Source organism: Citrus clementina, unplaced genomic scaffold, assembly GCF_000493195.1.
Source record: "Citrus clementina cultivar Clemenules unplaced genomic scaffold, Citrus_clementina_v1.0 scaffold_1, whole genome shotgun sequence".
In the NCBI taxonomy this organism is placed as follows: domain Eukaryota; kingdom Viridiplantae; phylum Streptophyta; class Magnoliopsida; order Sapindales; family Rutaceae; genus Citrus; species Citrus x clementina.
In genome coordinates, this window is record NW_006263303.1 from 26,210,200 (window position 1) to 26,227,715 (window position 17,516).

The 17,516-nt window shown below is 34.2% G+C and overlaps 1 protein-coding gene across 1 annotated transcript; it reads left to right on the top strand.

The window, feature by feature from the left end:
- The first annotated feature begins 795 nt into the window (after positions 1-795).
- Positions 796-15,718, top strand: LOC18055880. Its single transcript, XM_006453098.2, has 26 exons — positions 796-925; positions 1,023-1,325; positions 1,403-1,462; positions 1,557-1,649; positions 1,854-2,082; positions 2,804-2,910; positions 4,469-4,531; positions 5,064-5,164; positions 5,457-5,551; positions 5,672-5,692; positions 6,369-6,464; positions 6,553-6,673; positions 7,320-7,460; positions 7,652-7,842; positions 8,923-9,194; positions 9,652-9,753; positions 10,079-10,255; positions 10,734-10,922; positions 11,384-11,625; positions 11,711-11,857; positions 12,849-13,065; positions 13,148-13,276; positions 13,398-13,541; positions 14,149-14,328; positions 15,247-15,306; positions 15,592-15,718. Exons 1-26 carry the CDS (start codon positions 920-922, stop codon positions 15,664-15,666), a joined length of 3,561 nt encoding a protein of 1,186 aa, XP_006453161.1. The 5' UTR covers positions 796-919; the 3' UTR covers positions 15,667-15,718.
- Positions 15,719-17,516: the final 1,798 nt, after the last annotated feature.

Genomic DNA, 17,516 nt, shown 5'->3' on the forward strand with positions numbered 1-17,516 from the left:
TATTTTCTTCAATAATCCATTATTAAAAAAATTAATATAATTTTTTTATTTTACCATTTTTTTTTGTCAACAAGAAGTTTGATTTTCTCAAATGCGAGGCTTGCAACAGGTTCTCTTGCTGTTGTCTCCGAAGTATCAAATTTAATCAATTCTTGGCATTTCGTTTCTCAAATACATTGTTCTCTCAACCAACCTTCATCTCTCATTTATTCATTTCAACACCGACATTTTTATTCAAAGATCTCATATTTTTTAACACAAAATTTGAGGTAAACCATAAAGGTTATATTTACAAAGATTTGTATAAATAGATCTTCAACATAATATTCCTTCATATTTGATTTATTTGTTGTTGTTGGATGTTGGTTATGCTTTGCATTATTTGTTTTTTTCAACGACTTTCATCTTTTAATTATTTGATTTTTTTTCAATATTTGATAAAAAAAAATAATGATATAAACACATAGTACATTATGAATGATAAGTCAATCAATTTAACGTATCAAAGAATTATAAATTTAAATTCGAAATATCGTGTGATTTCATATTTTTATGTCAATTGAAACTAAATTTTTTTCCTACTAAAGCTAATAAATGAGTACATAAGTTTATTATTAAAAAAAAAAATTCCTACTAATAGAGGGTCGTTATTTCAAATTCAGGGGAGGTAAGAATTATTGACTTAACATTGGTAAAATTTAGAATTTAAGAAAATCTTGTGGATGCTAAAGATAATTCCCTTCTCCTTCTTTTATTTTTATTTTTTGGTTTTAATTTTATTTATTAAAAAAAAAAACTGACAGTAACGGCATAAGAACTTCCTCAAAAACTTGGCTAGGCAATTCATTTTCTCAAAAATAGTTGGTCTCTCAAATCAAATCAAATCAAATCAAATCAATCCACCAACCAGCCATAAATCATGGCGGTAATTATAATTATTTCCTCAACTGCTACTCTCGTAGATCCCATCGACTTTACTCAATTTCAGTCTTATCGTTGTAATTGCTATTACTTGATTACAGGATTCGTCGGGGACGACGTTAATGGATCTGATATCGGCGGACCCGTCCACTACATCATCAGCTGCGACGGCGTCTTCTGGATCAGCGACGGCGGCGGCACCGTCTTCAGCTGCTGCTCCGCCCGCGATGGCATCGCCGCCGACGATGAGTGGAGGAGTTTCATCCAGGAGCACATTGGGAGAAAAGAAGTCCAAGAGAGCAGCGCTTATGCAGATCCAGAGCGACACCGTTTCTGCTGCCAAGGCCGTTTTGAATCCTGTTCGTGGCAGTTACATGCAACAGAAGCAAAAGCAGAATAAAAAGGTGTCTAATCGTTCACACATTTCTTTTTTTCTTTTTATTAATTGCTAAATATTAATTATTTTTTATATTTATTACAGCCAGTTTCATATGCACAACTAGCCAGGAGCATTCATGAACTAGCTGCTACTTCTGATCAGGTAAGCATTTTTAATTTATTGCATTTTAAAGTTGATTTACGTGTGAGTGTGTCATGTTTGTGTTTTTAAATGCAAATTTTGAATATATGAACAGAAAAACTCACAGAAGCAATTAGTACACCATGTGTTTCCAAAGCTGGCCGTGTACAATTCCGTTGATCCTTCCTTGGCACCATCTCTTCTCATGGTATGATTCCACTTCTATTACTTAATTTTTCTCCCATCCAGGGACTTAGATTGAGGCTCTGTTTGAAATTGAGTTATTATAAGTGTTATTGAGATGCCACATGTGAGGTCACATGCTACTTTACCAAAACATTTTACCGGCTGTGCAGTTGCAAACATTGCCTCATCAACGGTGACTGATGTCATTTTTTAATGAATTCTACAGCTTGATCAGCAGTGTGAAGATAGGAATGTATTACGCTATGTCTATTACTACTTGGCAAGAATTTTATCAGATACTGGTTCACAAGGCTTAAGTCCTGGTGGTGGGATCCCCACTCCAAACTGGGATGCTCTTGCTGACATTGATGCCATTGGAGGGGTGACAAGAGCTGATGTTGTGCCGCGAATATTAAATCAGCTTACAACAGAAGCTTTGAATGAGGATGTTGAATGTAATGTGGTTCCTTAAATTTACATGAGCAATTCTAATTTTATTACACTCTTCTATGTTAGATACTGACATTCAAATATCAGGATGTGTCATGCGTCTTAGCATTTGTTGGAGTAGTCTTAGAGCCAGACTGCTTTGTCTATTAGGTTCATAAAAAACAATCAAACTATAATTTATTTTTTGGAAATATGTGCTGCAGAGTGTTACTGGTATTTTTAAATTTTAACTGTTAGAAACTGATGGTCTTATCGCTTGATAATGCCATCTTTATAAGCTATGCATCCAAAATAATAAATGATGGTAAAATGGTTGATTGGTTTCTGTAACTATACCACGTCTTTAATTTTCATAAATTAAATCGTCATTTAGTGGGGATTAGACAGTTGAAAACATAGTCAAAGCTGTCATAACATATTATCTTTTATTCATAGTCGTCATCACATATTCATCTTTTAATGAAAGGGCTATCACATTTTATCTTTTAGTTAAAGTTGTCATCAAATATTATCTTCTGGAATTTTATTAGGATATATCTGCCTTTTTCTTGCAATACATCTTAATTGATGCACAAATATGTCATCAATGATTTAATGTAATGGTTACAACATTGCATTGCTGGTATGACTTTATATTTGAAATTGCTCTGTTGATTTTTCACAAGCAGAGCTTTTTGACATAGATTGGGACAGTTTTTTATTTTGTTTGTCTGTTAATTTTTGAAGTTCATGCAAGGAGACTGCAAGCTTTAAAGGCTCTTACATATGCCCCTCCAAGCAGCACTGATATTTTATCCAAATTGTATGAAATTGTGTTCGGCATTCTTGATAAGGTTTGTGCTTCTTTCTATCGTTTCATTAATGACTTGAGAATTTTTTACTGTTTCCATAGCGCCCTTGCTTATCAAAAATGATGTTTGGACTAAAGAAAGATTGTTTTTATTAGTTTGCTAAGTAGCATAAGACAAATTCCATCTTCTTATACTTCTTTTAGTTCCTTTTATTTTTTTATTTTTTTATTTTTCCAGTTGGCATATGATGCATTTGAGAATTGGTAAAACAAAAGCTCACCCATTTTAACTCTAACGTCAAAAAAACATTATTTTGCTTGTTGTTTGGCCTTATGACATTGATGCAGGATCTTCATGTTTAACCACTGTAATTTATAAGAATCTTTGTTCATAGGATTTAGTTTGTAACTTAGTAGGTTTTGGGCTGTGCGAGTTTTGGAATAACTTTAGGATTTATAAGAGATCTTTTACAGAAATTGAAATTGAAGGTTGTTCCACCTATCAGCAGGTAGAGGTTGGATTTTTTTGGCTAAGAAACAAAAGATTATACAAAGAACTATATGAGATATGTACAAGGATTGGTGGGACTACAAATCCAAAAAAATAAGGACGAGAAGTCCCATTCCAAACAAAACACTCACAAAACTACAAAAAACAAAAATAGCCCAAAACCCAAAAACAACGCAGCTCAGTAAGAATACATCCCCTCTTAAGATACAGAGGCTTCCCAATTAAGCGGGTAGAGGTTGGATTATGTATATTTGTTCTCAAATAACCATCAAAAGTTGTCGATATTTTGTGCCAAAACCAAGTAAAACAAATGAATTGATATTTCCGTAAGAACTGACTTTAACCGTCAATTTTGATACATGCAAAGCCTAAATGAGATTATTGCGGCACACCATAGATCCATTTATGCTAAATTTAGTCTCCTCTTCTTTTTGCCACTTAATCAGTAGGCTTTCTCGAATATATGAAGATACTATCAGGAACAAATTATCAGTTTTGGCTTCATTGTCTGTTCTATTAATGGAATGGTCACTTTATTAATTTTTATCAATAAGCTTTCTCATAACTTTTTTTGCCTTTGGTAATTTATTTGTTTTATGAAATAAAACTGATCACTTGTTCATTAAATTAGATGAAGTGCTGCTAAGGTTAGGAGTTTTTTGCCTAAAAACCAAGCCAGTTAGTTTTGCCAGATTTTATATCATATCTCAAAGGGATTCCACTTTAGCCTTTGTAAAAGAATTTTTTTATTATTATTATTTTTAAAAAAATTTCAGTCTCTGAGGCAAGGCCCTAAAATTAACCTTTCAGCAGTATTTCTGGGCCTAGTATAGTTTCTCAAACAAAATCTCTATTTTACTTATAGTAGCTAGTTTAGATGATGATATTGTTTGTATTTTATGCTTTTGTCTTGTTATGTTAATAGAAAGTATTAATGTGGTTTTGTTCATTTTACAATTGACGGTATATCCTTCCTTAAAAGAAGATGTAGCTTTATAACATATTGTTCTCAGCTCAATTTCAGTGTCTTGTCTTGTTTTGTTACAATTTTCTTGTCAACAATGCTTAATAATTTTGAATTGGCTTTTAGGTTGGGGATGGCCCCCATAAACGTAAGAAGGGCGTGTTTGGGACAAAAGGTGGTGATAAAGAGGTAAGCTTACGAACGTACACAGGATACTCATAGCATCTTAGTCGAATAAAACTACATCTTAATCAAATAAAACTATTATTCCACATATCAGTTTCTTGCCATATTTTTACTTGATGAAATTGTTTATTTCCATGAATATCAGACTTTTGGCCTGCTGATTCTTTCTTTTATAAAAAAAATGCCAGTCAGTTTGTTAATATATGGGAATAAAATGGTCGTTTATTGTTTATTCTTGCCAGAATTTTCACTTTTGGGTGGAAAACTAATACTCACGCTACAATCTCAGGCTTTCTGATGATTCCTCATGTTATTAAAAAAAAAAACCACTATTGTTTTTATAGTTAATATAAAATATTTGTGTTGTCTGAACAGACTTGATGTGCACATTTGCACTTCAGTTCTGATTTGACTAGTTAATTTAAAAGCGAAATAGTTCATATAAGTAACCCACTTAATGCCTTTTTCCTTGTTATTATTGGGGTACAAACTATTTAATTCTGACTTAGTTTGGATATTAATTGTTAATTGCTAGTCTATCATTCGGAGTAACTTGCAATATGCGGCGTTAAGTGCATTAAGGAGACTTCCTCTGGATCCAGGAAACCCGGCATTTTTGCATCGTGCTGTGCAGGGGTTAGTTTGTTTCTACTTTTGTCTTCACATTTATAGATAAATTTTTGTTATATTAGTGCTTAATCTTTGTTAATTTCGGTATACTACTTCCATTTAAGTAGTATTTGTGTGTGTAATGACAAAAAGACATATACATGCTCAAGCGTGCACACTCACACACAGACGCAAAGCAAGAAGGGACTATCAACTGTGCATCCTATACTCAGATGAATACCTTAGAAAACTGTGCAAATATTTTGGGTAATTTTTTTTTTTCAATCCTTTTCCAAGTTGAGCTTGTTTTGCACTGCAGGGTTTCATTTGCTGATCCTGTGGCTGTGAGGCATGCTTTGGAAATTCTCTCCGAGTTGGCTGCCAAGGATCCTTATTCTGTTGCTATGGCATTAGGTGACATGATTATTTTTAAATTCTTTCACATTGCCATGGTGTTTACTGTCTTAGACTGTACATGTTCTCTTATTGTCATTTAACTGGTATATGTTTAATGCTTTACCTTTATTTTTGCAGGAAAGCTTGTTCTCCCTGGAGGTATTCTACCAAATATTTGTTGCCTGCAGTACTTTTCGTGTAGCTATAGCAAGTAAAAGTGATTGAAATTATGTGTGTATATATATATATTGTTTTGATTACATCAAGTTTCCACACACTTTACATGCATGCATATATACGTGCATAAATGCATGCATAAATTAGTGCGCAGATGCCTACATACCACACATGCGGGCATGTTTGCGTACCTAGATAACATAGAATATGCATGCATACATACTAAGTACTTGAAAGGAAAAAGTATTTTGTTCTTCCAAGGTAAATTTTAGATTTCCTCTTTTCTTTTCATCAGAGCCCCATTATTTTATGTAGTGAATACTTATGTTAACCTGAGCATTTCAACTCTTTAGTCTAGATTTATGCAATTTTTGTGCACATCTAATCCAGTGACATATTGTAAAAGGACTTCTCGTGCAGAATTTTTTTTTCCCTTCTTCTTGGAAGAGACTTCTGCCTTGATTTCAACTTTTGTGGTCCGTAAGAATGGCAGAATTTGTGTTTAGGTTTATTTTCTTGTGAAGCTCTTGGCTTCTTTAATTTTTCTTCTAATATGGTGGGAAGTTAGTCTGCATTTATAAATATGCTTTACTTTTTTTCATCTTACTGCAATTTTGGTGACTTCGTTGATTTTTTTAATTATTATTATATGAATCAGGGGCTTTGCAGGATGTGCTTCACTTGCATGATGTGCTTGCCAGAGTTTCACTGGCCAGGTTGTGCCATACAATTGCTAGAGCTCGGGCACTTGATGGTAAATCTGTTTGAAATTTTATTTGCACTATTAGGGCTTGTGTTTCCTTGAATATATGATGTCACTGGTTTCTTGAAATCTGGGGCAGAGAGGCCTGACATAACATCTCAATTCACCTCAATACTCTATCAACTTCTGCTGGATCCCAGTGAAAGAGTATGTTTTGAGGCAATCTTATGTGTGTTGGGAAGAACTGATACCACAGAGAGGTGTGTCTTTAGTCCTATATATTTCTCTTTTTCTTTCATTTAAGTTTTTCGCTTTCACCATTCTTTCAAGGGGTTAAACTGAAAAATATTGCAGGATTTATAAATTTTTTAACAATAATAATTAGGGTTCTGGGATTTGATTTAGGAGATAATATTTTAGATTGCAGTTTTATGCTTGCTTGTATGCACACACACACACACCCCTACCTCTGTGCATTGTATTGATGGACTGGTGGAATTTGAAATCTGTGATGAGTAATGACCAGTCCCATATTTTCACCCAAATTATTGCTCTATTTTTCTACACTGTTACATCAATGCACTTTCATTGTTGATATTAAATCCAGCATGTGTAATTAATGCACGTGTAAGATAAAATGCAGATGCTTCCATTGGTGTAAAACATGTGTAAGAAATTGTTGAAAAGATGAGAGCTCTAAAACTAATACAATATACATGTAGCTGCTTCAGGTTGCAATTTTCTTCTGAACCTAATTTCTATTCTGTCCCCTCTCTTCTCTCTCCTCCCTTTCTCATTTTGTCTAATACACCATGGTTGTAATTTATAGGCTTATAGTTATTTCATTTACCCTCCCTTCATCCTTAATTTCCAGAATGCAGTTATCCGTACATTTATGTGCTGTAGGACGGAAGAGCGGGCTGCTGGATGGTATCGTTTGACAAGGGAAATTCTCAAGGTGCCAGATACACCATCTGTATCATCTTCCAAAGATAAATCTCTAAAGACAAGGCGCCCACAGCCTCTCATTAAACTCGTAATGCGAAGGTTGATCACATTCCTTCCTTTGTTCCTGTTTTCTGAAGCTGGAGATTGTATTTATCTATATTAACATGGTTAGACATGGTGGATTTCATGGTGGAAGAATGCTTGAATCGTGCTATGGCTAGTGGGCCAGTGACTATGCTGTTCATATTTTGAGTTCTTTTCATAATTTTTGTTTTCCTTTTTTTTTTCAGGTTGGAGAGTTCTTTTCGTAGTTTTTCTAGGCCAGTCCTTCACGCAGCTGCTAGAGTTGTACAAGAAATGGGAAAAAGCCGAGCTGCTGCATTTTCTGTAGGCTTACAGGATATTGATGAAGGAGTCCAGCTTACTACATATTCTGAGGATTCACTCGATTCAGACATTAATGAAACCGCACACTCTGAAGGTATTTTTTTGGTCTTTTATCAATTATTTTTTCCTCTAACTTGTGTTGTTCTATGTATTAGACCCGATTTTGTACGTGATATTCATGAGGATTCTTATTCATCGTAAATCTAATGATTTCTTTTCAAGAAATTGTAAATGATTGTATAGTTTTCTTTAATTGCTTCAACCGTGGTTTATAATTTTACACAGGAAGCTTGTTACTCATTACCCCATCTTCCATGTTTGAAGTATTATTTTATACTGTAGTTTAATTACATAAATAGAAAAGGTCATTTACTCCATATATTTCTTGTGACACTATTTTCAACGTACTAAGAAGGCTTACTACTTGCATATATGTCAAATAATTCCGGATTTTAGATGTTGCAATAATTTTTAGTATTTCTGGTATTTGCGTTGCTAATTTATGAAATATAATGGATTTTTTCTTCCTTTTTTGGGCAAACAATTGTACTTGATTTTGGGATTTCTTCCATGACATCTTGAATTTGTAAAAGTCTATATGACTAAGAGTTTGATACTTTTAGTTCTTCACGTGGACAGATTTGGTAACTAATAGAATAAAGCAAATATTTCTTCAAGTGAATGGTTTTTCTACTTCCGTGCATTTTGCTGTCAAGTGGTTACATAACCAGGTTGCGGATTTGGCTTCTCTGGCCCAACATCTGGTACTGCAGGCACTGTGTGTTTGGTTGTATGATTATCTTTTGTAAATGGAATTTGTTTCTCTTATCATCAGAAAGAAAAATAGGAATTCCATATTTACTGCATACCGAGCTATTTTGTTGGATTCCGTGATGGGTCTTTTCTTCATGTGTGGTCCAACTTAAAGCACGCAGACGCCCATGCCCAATAGACACTTGTAGGCAGTCATATAAGATGCCCTCTTTTTGCAGTCCAAAATTTTCAAGTTTATTTTGTTTAGATAATCTTATGTTTGATGGGTGCTTGATAACATGTGGAGGTGTAAATTATTCTCATTAGTCATTTGTAGCTAGATGTATATTTGAAAGAATGAATTTTCTACATGGTGGATCATTTTTAATTTGTCTTTGATTTTTTTCTGTCTTTCAAGTAGGTATGCGGAGAACCTCCTCTATATCTAATGGAACTGGTAGCAAGGACACCATTGCAGGTTTGTTAGCTTCACTGATGGAGGTGGTGCGAACAACGGTAGCATGTGAGTGTGTTTATGTTCGAGCTATGGTGATCAAGGCATTGATTTGGATGCAAAGTCCGTTTGAATCATTTGATGAGCTAGGATCTATTATTGCATCAGAGCTTTCTGATCCAGCTTGGCCAGCAGCACTATTGAATGATATTTTGCTCACTTTGCATGCTCGGTTCAAAGTAAGTAATGGATATTAAGTCGTATGTACTGTCCATCTAGCTCAGCACCTTCTTTTCCTTTTGCCTTTTCTATTTTGCCTTTTTAATGGTACAGTTTTTATTTTTTTTACTTTTACTGTTCTGAAGTTGGTTACTGGTCTTCTAGCTAAACATGATATGAGACAATAATATATAGGCCTTAACTAGTGAATGCTGGTTCTGATGTATTAATTCCTGACATCAGGTTTAGTGACGCTCTACATGATTGGTATGAGACAAATTTTGATCAAAATGACAATAGAATCAACAATCCTGACTTTCTTAATTTCTTGCCTAATGTTCCATTAATATAAATGAACTTTAGTTTTTGATAGGAATAAAAGTAATCTGTGCAAGCTTTTGAAAGGATATTTAACCCCATACTTTGCTGCTAGATTAAGACAATTTACTCATATTTTATTGTCATTTGGTTTGTCAGGCAACTCCAGATATGGCTGTCACTCTTCTTGAAATTGCAAGGATCTTTGCAACCAAAGTTCCTGGGAAGATTGATGCTGATGTATTACAACTACTGTGGAAAGTATGTTTTAATTTGATCATCAATTCTAATAGTAGTTTCCATTGCTTTGAAATTTAATATTGTACTTCTGTTAATAACTTTTGTTCTTCCGCTTATTGATCTTCCGCAAGCATCTTTTATTATCATTTTGTTTGTTTATAATCTATTTATCTCCTACTCATATAGCTTTTACACACAACTTTCCAAGGAATATTTCTTTCAATAAATGTTTTATTGGTTGTTCTCTTAATAATACTTAAATTTTGTGCAATCACTGGATTATTAGCAAAAATGTATGTTCACTCAAATACTAGTAATTGATGGACTGATATTTTCTGAATTCTAGACATGCCTTGTTGGAGCTGGTCCTGATGGGAAACATACAGCTTTGGAAGCAGTCACCATAGTGCTTGACCTACCACCGCCACAGCCTGGGTCAATGTTTGGACCACTATCAGTAGATAGAGTATCTGCATCTGATCCAAAGTCAGCTCTTGCATTACAGAGATTAGTCCAAGCTGCAGTAAGCATCTCTAGTTATAATTAATTGTTTGATACGTTCATTTTTGCTTTTACAAGAAACTGAAAATATATAAACAAGAATAAAAGCATGCAAGTTGGACTAGCGATTGACACAGGCAACAAAAGAGCCCCTTCTGCAAAAATATAACAAAATGCCAAGCCAGGCTATGTATCCCCAAAAAAGAAAACAGATAATGAATGCACAGAAGCCAAGGCCCTTCCAAATAAGCTTGATGTGATTCATTTACCATTGGTCCAGTTTTTGTAGGAGGGTTGGGGTATGTTGCTGGATTACATCGCATAGAAACTTCTGATCCTTCTTTAGTTTGTAGATGCCCTCTATCATGTTTTTGTAGTGGACTTCTGGTCCATTTTGTACATTACACCATTGAACCATTATTTTACTTGCTTTTGTGTTTCTTATCAAAAACGTTAGCCCAAAGAAGCAGGAATCAATCTCTGACCTAATAAACTTGCAGGTGTGGTTCCTAGGAGAAAATGCAAATTATGCTGCTTCTGAGTATGCTTGGGAATCTGCAACTCCACCAGGCACTGCATTGATGTTGTTAGATGCAGATAAAATGGTTGCTGCTGCTAGTTCTCGCAACCCTACTCTTGCTGGTGCATTGACACGGCTTCAGAGATGTGCTTTTAGTGGCAGCTGGGAGGTATAATTTCCCTCATGGTCGTCATTCTATGTTTAACATTTTTGCTGCCTTTCACTTCAGACTGCTATGGTTTTGAGTAAACATTGAGTGCAACTCATCTCAATCTACCAGTCTGTGGCTGAGTCCATTTTATCTTCTGCTTGATGATTGCCTGATTGTAGTTCGAGCAGAGTAGTTTCTAAAATAATCTGCTCTATCTTAATTGACCAAGCTCTATTATGGTTTGCTCACGCATATGCAGTTAGTCCGATGCTTTATCTGTTTATTATCTCTTTAGGTTTGATAAATATGAATAATGCATTCCACAAGCTAGATAAGTTTTGAATTTGTCGTGAGGATATATTTTATTATATGACATAATTTATTGTTACTTGAACTTTTTCCATTTTATTTTATGCGATATTGAATGAATTGTTGCTTGAAGTATAACTAGTTGGTTCTCATCTGTATGGACACCCCAGGTTCGGATTGTTGCTGCTCAAGCTCTTACAACAATGGCAATCAGGTCTGGTGAGCCTTTTAGGCTACAGATCTATGAATTCTTACATGCTTTAGCTCAGGGTGGTGTGCAGTCACAATTGTCTGAGATGCATCTCAGTAATGGGGAAGATCAAGGAGCTAGTGGTACAGGTCTTGGAGTATTGATAAGTCCCATGATAAAAGTTCTTGATGAAATGTACAGAGCACAAGATGATCTAATCAAGTAAGACATGCTTTTTTTCCCCCCACTATCTTTAATTTGTCTCTCACTTTCTGGGTGTCATTAAATTTTCCAACTTGATTTTTAGGGACATACGCAATCACGATAATGCAAACAAAGAATGGACAGATGAAGAACTTAAGAAACTCTATGAAACTCATGAGAGGTTATTAGATCTTGTTTCACTGTTTTGCTACGTGCCGAGAGCAAAGTATCTTCCACTGGGGCCAATTAGGTACATTTTTTTAAAAGAAAATGTTGTTTTCTCTTTTAGTTTATTAAAAGAGATTTTATACGTTTCATTTAAATTGGTGAATGAACATAATTGACCTCTATGTACAAAGAGAGTTCTGTAAATGACATGAATTGTGATGATTAGGTTATACCTGGGGGATCATGGTTTGCTAACATGCCTTGTCCTCTTGATATGTGTTCCAGACTTGGGATTTCATCTCCATTATTTTAATAATGTATGTTGTCATTATTTTTTTGTATGTCAATTCATTTTATGCATGACAGTAGTCTTATTACTGTACAATGCATTTGATGTCATTTTTCTTGTATTTGTACCAGTTTCTGCATGTCTAGTTACCTTGTTTTGTAACATCTATTGCCCCCATTGTCACCTTGGGCCATTTGATATTCAATGTTCTATTGCATTATTTTAACTGATTCTAAAAGTTAATATATAATTGCTACATCTTACCTTGTTTCTTAACGTCTACTTCCTCCATTGTTGCCTGGGACCATTTTTTTTCATTCTACTCAAAATTTGTTATTTTAAAATTTTGACTTAATTTACAATTATTAAACCTTGCTGAATTTTGGTTACATTCATGTTTTTGCTGACATGTCTGATTTTTCCCATGATCAGCTGTTCAATTACATTGATACTTGTCTGCTTAATTAGATAATAAGGTTGTTACAAGTATTCTAAGTTAAACAACAATATCCATGAGAAGGGCATTTTGTAAATCTTTCAAATTGTATGCTTCAAATATAAGAGGGATTAACAGTTGTCATTGTGGGAGTTGATTTCTTATAACTGATTTCTGTTCTGAAACTTTGGTGCACTGTTCAACAGCTAGCTATGTAAGAAGCTTCAAATTGAGTTTCTGGATAACTTCATTTCAACTTTATTCGATGGACTGTTTTCTGTTTGATGCTTGATTTTATTAGGATTTTTCATTTTGATTTTGTTTTTACTCTTCTGAATTTTACAACAGTGCAAAACTTATCGACATCTATCGAACAAAGCATAATATAAGTGCGTCAACTGGTTTGAGTGATCCAGCAGTTGCCACTGGAATTTCTGACCTAATTTACGAATCTAAACCTGCTCCTGTTGAGTCTGATGCACTTGATGATGATCTTGTAAATGCGTGGGCAGCAAACCTTGGTGATGACGGCTTGCTGGGAAACAATGCACCAGCAATGAACAGGGTAAGAAGACTTCAATTATGAAAATCAGAAATCTGAATAAAATTTGGCGTAATGAACCTTATCATCTTTGCTTGATTGGTAGGTCAATGAGTTTCTTGCTGGAGCTGGAACTGATGCTCCAGATGTTGATGAGGAAAATGTCATCTCTAGACCTTCAGTTAGTTATGATGATATGTGGGCAAAGACACTTTTAGAGTCTTCAGAATTGGAGGTACAAGCATTTGTCATTATTCTCTGCAATGAGTTGTAACATGCAACTGCTTGTGATTTGGGAAGTAATACAGAGCTGAAGAAATTTATTTCTAATTGTAGTTGTGTTCATTTATTTGCAGGAAGATGATGCAAGGTCCTATGGATCATCCTCCCCAGATTCGACTGGATCGGTTGAAACTTCCATATCGTCTCACTTTGGTGGAATGAACTACCCTTCGTTGTTCAGTTCAAAACCATCCAACTATGGGTCCTCACAAACTACGGTATAACTAATGAAACTGGATTTCTTTCAAGTTTATGTCTCTCTTCTTAGTAGTTTTATTTATCCACCAATTTGAGTTTCAATCTGGTTTTAGTAAACTTTAGAAGATTGATCGTTCAGAAACAGATGTTGGAAGTCTATTAAATTCATTAAATTTAAATTTCAAAAGCTTTGTCCAATTTCTTTTTTTTTTTTCTTTTTCTTATTTCGAACTGCTTGCACTGATTGGTTTGAAGGAATAATAACCCACTCTTTCTTGAAAGACACTTCATTCGTTTATCTTAGCTAATAGAAGTTATAATTATCAACTGACATTAGACATCATCTCATACATTTGATAGTGAACCGAGTACACATTGCTAAAATCTTGTCCTGGGATTATAACATTGCCATGAAAATTGCAGTCACATAAAGCAAAATATATATTGGTTTTGAATCAACACAAAATGTTTATAACAGGAGAGGGCAAGTAGGAAGCAATTCATCCATGGGTGGTTCTTCATCACTATATGACAATTATGGTTCTGCATACAGTTCACAGCCATTCATCATCTACTTTTTCTATCTTATTAATTGAGTTCATATTCGATTCTTCAATGCTTTTTCAGATAAGAGAAGAGCCTCCTCCATACACACCACCTGTTATGGAAAGGTATGAGTCATTTGAGAATCCATTAGCTGGGTCTGCTTCGCATAGTTATGGATCCCAAGATACGGAGCGAAGTTCTTCCGGGAAACAGCAATTTGGAACAGCATTATATGACTTCACTGCTGGAGGAGATGATGAGGTAGATTGAATCTCTTATTTTGGCCATAGAGATCAGAGCTACAGCCTTAATAGTTGACAATAGTTGTTAATAATTTCAAGGATGAGATTAATTCAGAAATCCTGTTTTTTTATCCTTAGAGCAGACAGAATTCCAGTGGCATAATTGGGGATCTTCCGCTAGATTTTGACTTTATCCATCCTATAACCATGTCAAAATAACTAATACCAGCTCGGTCCTTACATTTATTTGTGGCCCTGAGACATTTCTGATTGGTCAATAAAAAATCAATTTCAATGCAATTTTTTTTTTCTTAGTTTAGCCAATCTGTCATGAAAAGTAAACAATGGTAAAGTAACCTTGTATTGATTGTTCTCTAATGTAAGTTCTCTTCCCTTTGCTGAATCGTGCGAGATAGAGGAGCCTTTTATTATGTTATAATATCATTAGGGTCACGATCTATCAACCTATTGGCGCTTTGCGCCCATGATAAAGATGCTTACTGTCTGCCCTTGATTCAACACACTTCCACCGCACTGTCTGAGTAGATACTTTTACTTTCTCTCAAACCATAGTAATATTATTCGTCAGATCATTGAGTCATTTATTTCTCTTAAAGTCTCTTCGATGTTTATTTCTACACCCGTCTCTTTTTTTTTTTTCTACTGATATTACTTGCATGGAATTGGATCCACAAGTTCATATCTCACGTGGCAGTACACCCATTGTATTGGATATAGAGGTCAATAAATTGATTGATGATGTTATGCAGTTTTTTGGATCCTGAGATCACTGTCATTTAAGAAAGTGTAGACAATCAGTTAATTTATTCATTTTCATATGATGAATCTGTTTATTGATGTATTTTAAAATCGACTCTGTTGCTTGATTTGGTGCTAATGAATATTGAGAGTAATTATGATTTTCTTCTCCTTGCAGTTAAATTTGACAGCCGGAGAAGCGGTTGAGATTGAGTACGAAGTGGATGGATGGTTTTATGTAAGTATATGGAAAGAAAAGGATTGAACTTAACCAGCTCATTGTAGCTCATCTGTTTTTTGGTTTCAGCTATTTGGCTGTTGATTATAGGATTTGACCATGATGCCAATACATTTGCATGCCAAATTTTGGTTTTGTGTTTCTTTCTTTTATTTTTTCATTCTCTTCCATTGAGCTGAATGAAGCTTATTGTAGACACCTAACCCGCCAACCCATTTAAGAGAGACCACCAATTTTATTACGAATGATGCATTTGGCTAATGTGCTCGCATTCTCTTGTTGCAGGTGAAGAAGAAACGCCCTGGAAGGGATGGCAAAATGGCTGGGCTAGTTCCTGTTCTCTATGTAAATCAATCTTAATCAGGTGCATCAGACACTAAACAATTCTGTTCTGCTCTTTTCTGACACCAATCAATCATGTAAAGCATTCTTGGAGCCTTTTCTCTCGCTACTCTCTAGGATCTTTTCCTCTCCTTTTCTGTTTTCCTGGCCAATCAATCTCATGAAAATCACTTGGAGTGCTCTTCATCTGAGCTGTCCAAACACTGGAAAGACACCGCCTGCTAAAGGATTTATAGATGCTGAAATTTCATGCCACACTTGTTTTGTTCTGTTACATTTCCTTCATGTACACAAGTTATTGAGCATCCGAAATTTTCAGGCTGTGGAATTCCTTGAGGAAACAGTGTGTCGATGTTTCTGTTTGTATTTTTTTACCATGTACATGTCTCATTTTTTCGGTTAACCTCTCTTGATAGGTTTTGCTGTAGTAATTGTAATCCGTTTTTGAGTAATATTTAATTTAGTTATTTTATTTTTTTCCTTTAATATTTTTATGTGTTTGGGAGAAAAATTTGCATGAGACTGATGTGGTGAGTCGGTCTAATGATATTTGTTATTTTTGTCATGTGATAGAACCGTGGAATTCATTATACTGTTGTTATTTTTAAATATAAAATTTTTTGGGTCTCATAATTGGTTCTACTTTGGGGCCCTCTGTTTTGTCACATGACAAAGCAGCAGTGCTTGGGTAGCGAATTTGTCTCATGCAAGTTTCTCTCATACGAGCATCAAAATTTGGGAATTTTTCATCATGTGAGAAATTTGTCATTTGCTTATAGAAAGGGAACAGAGAATTTTGGTTTTAACTAAAGAATAATTTTTTGGTAAAGGGTCCTTTTTTTTTTAAATTTGTGTTTTCTATCTTCTAGTTTGTCCTTTTATTACATTAAAATAAAAGAGTTTTTATTAGATGATGATTCATTAATCTAATGTCTACAATAGTCCATTTGTGAGCTTTTTGTCGTGTGTGGAATTTAAGTCCAGTCCATTTTTTTTTTCTTATTTTGGATAAGTAGTCCGGTCCATTTCTAATAGATATTCATGTAAATTTTTTGCAAGGATCCATCTAGTAGTGCAAAATTCTAGATTAATTTGAAACATGGAGGCTTTAGATCTACGATTAAAAAAAAAAAAAAATTGTCGTACATAAAATATATATAATGTGGAATTCTCCCTCCGCGGACTAAAGACTAGCAAGTCGGAGCATTTAGTAAAGGAGAGAAGAGGGTAAGTTTCGGGATGGAGATTTTGTTTTGGTTGCAATTAATGAGCTCAATTCAATAATGGCGGTTGCAAATCATTGACATGGTCTAATCAGAATCAGCTGGAGCAATAACTAAGGCAGTTGGTAATTGATAATTGATAATGAAATATATAAACATGTTTCAAGAAGCATACAAAATAAGATTGAATTTAAACTCTATCATGCTAAGTGTCTGATGTTTATTTAATCTCATAATCTCTTATTAAAAATTTTATTGTTATTTAGTTATTTTTCTAGTAGAGTATTTGAAAATTAAATAAGCTATTCTTTACCTCTATTGGAACAAACTCAAATTTTGAGTTTTTGAGAGTAGAGGTTGAAAATCTTTTATTTAAAAAAATACACTAAAATATTCTCTACTTATTTAATAAATTTATTTTATATTTTTCATAACATAACTTTAAAAAAATGCCTACTAAAGTAATTTTGTAATATTTAATAAAAACTTTCATTAACAACCAAACAACTAAAATTTTTTAGATAAAAGTTTTACTTGTAAAAAACCTACCAAACAATCCTAAGCGGAGATTAGTTGTAAGAATCGAATAATAACCCTAACATTTGAAGTCCAAGTAATAAATTAAAATACATATTAAAACACGTA